Source organism: Montipora foliosa, unplaced genomic scaffold, assembly GCF_036669935.1.
Source record: "Montipora foliosa isolate CH-2021 unplaced genomic scaffold, ASM3666993v2 scaffold_432, whole genome shotgun sequence".
Classification (NCBI taxonomy): domain Eukaryota; kingdom Metazoa; phylum Cnidaria; class Anthozoa; order Scleractinia; family Acroporidae; genus Montipora; species Montipora foliosa.
Window position 1 is genome coordinate 357,501 of NW_027179737.1, and position 5,000 is coordinate 362,500.

Consider the following 5,000-nt stretch of genomic DNA (forward strand, 5'->3'; position numbering starts at 1 on the left):
TGTAACTTTCTCTCAATTTCTCCTCAACTTGGACTGTGAATCCATTTGCGATCCTCCTGGGGGTGATACGTTGTTGGCTCAAGGGATCTACTTAACTGACTCTATATATATATAAGTAGAATAAACAGAAGAAGATGCGAACTTTTCTCGTTTTTGGTCTTTAATATGGACGTTTTGCCCGTTCGGGCTTCTTCAGCACTTACAAAATCGATACTCGGAATAAAATGTAAAGAAACGTGAAGATGCCTTAAATAAGTTAAAAGACAATAGTTTACAAAGAAAACAAAGAAAATAATTTACCTAATATCGCATAAGAATTACGAAAAAAAAAATCCTTTCCTGGAATGGATTAATCGGTTCCTTTGATGCACCGTGATCCGAGTGATATTGGATCAGTGATCCTTTTTCGGATCATCCCAAAGGAACGCACCCTGAATCTACCGTCAGCTAGATAAGCCTTGTAAAATAAGAACGCATTTGTCACGTTCTCCTGTCCAGGAACATCACTGATATAATTAGTTACTGAGATGTTTGGTGAAAATTCTGCTTTGACAAATTCCCATGGGCACACGAAGAGAAAGTGATGAGACCACAACGCCAGGATTCTATTTATCTTTGACATGCGAGGACTACTTCCTGGCCAGCCATATTTAATTTATTTTTATTTATTATTATTATTATTTTTTTTTTAAGATTGTGCGTCCTTCCGTTTGGTCAGTTTAAAATCGAAGTGCAGAGCATTACACAAATCACAACACCTTTATTGTAAGAAATAGACAATAATTCCATAAAAGACAGCAATCTAAGGGGGAATACTTTGGGCCTTTGCAAGAAAGCAACTCGAATCAAGCATTTCTGGTGAGCGCCGATTTCAACAATACGAACCCACAATTAGAAAATATACCTACATAATTATATTGAAACTCGCTTCAACTTGTCATTCTTTCTTCACTAAGCTATCTCTTGGGGGTGCTGGAATGGCGCAATATGACCCGATTTGGATTTACAGACTTGGCGTCATATGTCGGTTGTTTGTTGACTCTCTACTCTGCACCGAGAGGTTTCTCCGGGTACTCAAGTTTCCCCTCTCCTCAAAAACCAACATTTGACTTGATTTGCGTTAATTGTTAATTTCAGTTTACAGTGTCCCCAATTAGTCCCCCCGCGCTAGAACGACTAGACACGTAATAAAGTTCCTCTCTTTTATATGCACCAATAAGCGGTTTCACAATGCACAAGGACGGATTGAAATAATGTCATTTGTACGGAAAAAGCAAGGTTACAATGTACATAACAGGAGACTACACAGCAAATCCCTTCCACCGAAGACTCATCGCAACTGAGTCGTTTCAATCAAAAATCGACGGAAAACGAACGAGCAAAATGGCATTTCTTGAAATCAGCATCAGGCAAGCGTGTCTAATACATCGGCAAAGTCATTTAATCGTGGACGCTTTGCTGGATCCTCGGAGGTTAGTTTCTTTGCCATATTCAGTGAAAGCGCTGATTCAGAGGGTAATAAATTTAAAACTTTCAATGCAATCTTTCCGAAAGAAAAGACATCAGACGCCTTACTCTGTTGCCCTTTTCCACTAATAATTTCTGGCGCGATGTGGGGGTATGACCGTCGGTACTCTTCTTGTGCGAAAATTGACAAGACCATCACACGTTTGGGGTTAGAAATATGTCGCGCTTTCCCAAAATCAATGACCACAGGATTCCATTCTTTTTCACGTTTTTCTAGGACAACGTTGTTCGATTTGAGGTCGTTATGAATGACACCGGCGTCATGCATGTGGTTAAGGGCTTTGATGATATTTTTTAGAATTTCATGCCAAGAAGTCTTATCAAGTTTTTTTCTTTTGATCTCCTTATATAAAGTAGTGCAGGAGTCACTCTCGCCATGGAACTGAGTTATCAGCCTTAGCGGCATAGATTTCGTGATAACCCCAAACAGTAAAGGGAGACCCCGGTGGTCACCAAGAAGACCGATCATCTGCGCTTCTCTAACAACGTCCTTTTTGATTTCATCCGGTGACCTTGATTTTCGAAGCCTAAATTCTTTCACGGCTACTGGGATTCCTCTATAGTACGCCAAGTAACATGTGCCAAACGAACCGCATCCCAAAAATTTCGTTGATTTGGCAACCTCAGAGGGATTAATTTCTTTCATTGGAACAGATGTTGGGGTGCGGGACTCCCTTAATTTTTTGCTCTTGGATTTTGACGAAACATCCACGGCAACCTGGTTTTTCCTTGGCACACAACGTTTGGCCGGTTCTGACTCAGCAGCAAACTCTGCTCCTGTTTCGGGTAATTCGTCTGCAATAACAACCTTGGGTCTAACTTCTGGCTCGAAAGTACGTTCTATGGCCTCCTTGAGATCTTTGGCTATGGCTTTCTTTCTCCTCCAACGTTTCCTTGCTTCAATCCGAATCCCTTTAAGTTTTTCTCTGTCTTTAATATTCTTCCGCTTGTTTCTTGCCATTATCTTTGCCTTCAAAGAACAGAAAAAATGAAACCAAATGGAGACGATTACGTAAGATAAGATGCCAGAGTTGAGATTTCCAGATTTCGTTGTTTGCACGAAACAAACGCCATGGGTTTACCATTGGGGTAAAGGTGAAAGGGGCACTTGACAAAAAATGTCAAGTTACAATAGAGAAAAACGAAAATGCTTCATAACTACTTGATGAAACAAAGAAAGCGACATAAAGATTTATTTCAACTGCTTAAAACAAGCCGATTGTAGACAATAATCCCACACCACTTGAATTGTACGATCTTCAAATCCGTTTCATAGCAACGATGTCTTGCCAAGCCTTTATATACCAAAGTCATCTCGGGAGTCAGCTGCGGCTGATCGAAAAATTAAAAAGCCGGTTAAGCTTCCCGAAGATTTTGATGGCAAACAACCATTCAAAGAATATTTAATGCAATTTCAGCGCTGTGCGATCGATAATGACACATTTCTTACAACAAGACAAATGGTAATTTGGCGACAGCACTGAATAATGCTACACTTCTTTATACAAAGACGTTCCAAATGTTTATTTATTTACTTATTTTTTTGCAATGGCTACAAATCTGAATAATCAAAGGAAAGAAAAAGATACAGATGAACTTAGATTCTACCCAAAAAGTATTGAATAATGCTAAGTTATTTTAGTAAGGGACTGATTTTATATTCTGCCTTCAGATAACAATAGCTGGAATGAACTGACTACCCAAGAAAGACAGAATAACTCAACAATAATAATAATAATAATAATAATAATAATAATAACAATAATAATAATAATAATAATAATAATAATAATAATCATTTGCTAATACTGAGGATTGGTTTTATATTCTGCCTTCAGATAACAACAGCTCGAATGAACTGACTACCCAAGAAAGACAGAATAACTTAATAATTGTTTTTGTTTGTTTGTTTGTTTTTATGATTTTATATTCTGCCTTCAGATAAAGACTGACTACCCAAGAAAGACAGAATAATTTAACATTATTTTTCTTAGATAAAACCAGTGATTAGGACCTGTTTTACCCACTATTTTCTTGTGCCACTTTGAGGGGAAATGGGTAAAAAATGTGAAGGACTGTCCATCCATTTGGTTCAGATATGTAGATGGCACTTTCACCATGTTTGACAGTAAAACCGGTGCTGAAAGATTTCCACATTACCTTAACAATAGGCATGCCAATATTAAGTTAACTATGGTGGTTGTGGAAAATCAAGAAATTCCGTTTTTAAATGTTCTCGTCAAACGCAATCAAAAAAACACTTTCTCAACAACGGTCTACAGAAAGAAAACTTTTACGGGTCTCTTCACAAAATGGGACTCCTTTACACCCAGGAAGTATAAAATTCATTTGATTCGCGCACTTACCAACCGCTGTTTACGCATTTGTTCAACAGCCTCTTTGTTACAGTCTACTCTCAAATTAAAAAGCTATTACTCGTAGACGGTTAAACGGAAGGAATTATTTGTTACCACATGAAGGATGTCCTAAAAAAATATCAGAATCATTCCACAGTTCCAAAAAGAGATGCAACCCTTGTTTTACCCGATTTAGGTTTTCCAAATGAAATTATTACACGCTCTCCCAACTCCTGCATTAGTAAGTTATATGGTTTCGTTTGCCTAAAGCCCGCCGCCGCACACGGCGAGGAAAGAGCTGAGCAAGCTGCCTCACGTTTCCTCACCTGTGCGGGGAAATTTTGGTAAGAAATTCGCCTCGCGAGGCCGTGAGGATAAAATCAAACATGATTGATACTTTTGGCTTCGCGAGGCAAGTTCCTCGCTGTGTGCGGTCATCGTGAAAATCGGGCTGAGCTTGGTTTAATCAAGTATCTAATCAAAATACATGGCATACTCACGTGACTTCAGCTGTTCATCATGTTGTCGGAGGAAGAAATTCCAACACCACTGAAGTCACGTGAAAATGCCATGTATTTTTGTTGGATGCTTTATTGACCGAGCTTAGCTCGATTCTCACGATGGCCGCACACAACGAAGAATTTGCCTTGCGAGGCCAAAAATATCAGACATGTTTGAGTTTATCCTCACAGCCTCTTGAGGCGAATTTCTCACCAAAACTTCCCAGCACACGTGGGAAAATGCAAAACTAAGCAAGGTACAGATTTTGTTAGCCTGCTTTATGCAAAGCAAATACTAATGCAAAATTAAATAAATATTAATACACAGTTTTTAGGAAGAGCAGAATGAAGTTTGTAGGTAGTGTCGATTGAGAAGAAAAAAATTGCCATCAGCAACAAAAGGTGCGACGTGAAAACAACATAAAGTTTGTGCCACGAATATAAAAAGTTACCATCAGCGAAAAACATTTTGGGAGCTTTTTGCTACGTTCAATTTTCTATTGTACTTTTGGCTGCACAAGTAAATCGGAATTCAAATCGATTTCAGCGGCCGCTTGTGATCAAGTTTCCTTGCGTGTTACTAACAACTCACGAAACAAAGGATACATCCGAGACA

The 5,000-nt window shown here is 38.7% G+C and overlaps 2 protein-coding genes across 2 annotated transcripts in view; both read right to left on the minus strand.

Moving 5' to 3' along the window:
• The window catches only part of LOC137988864 (peroxidasin homolog), a 337,507-nt gene that overhangs the window by 90,307 nt on the left and 242,200 nt on the right, over positions 1-5,000 (minus strand). The window lies entirely within an intron of this gene.
• The window catches only part of LOC137988871 (uncharacterized), an 11,017-nt gene continuing 6,169 nt past the window's right edge, over positions 153-5,000 (minus strand). Inside the window, exon 2 of the mRNA XM_068834826.1 lies at positions 153-2,497. Coding sequence (XP_068690927.1) covers positions 1,406-2,488 — 1,083 coding nt within the window. The 5' untranslated portion in view covers positions 2,489-2,497 and the 3' untranslated portion in view covers positions 153-1,405. The remainder of the gene's footprint in view (positions 2,498-5,000) is intronic.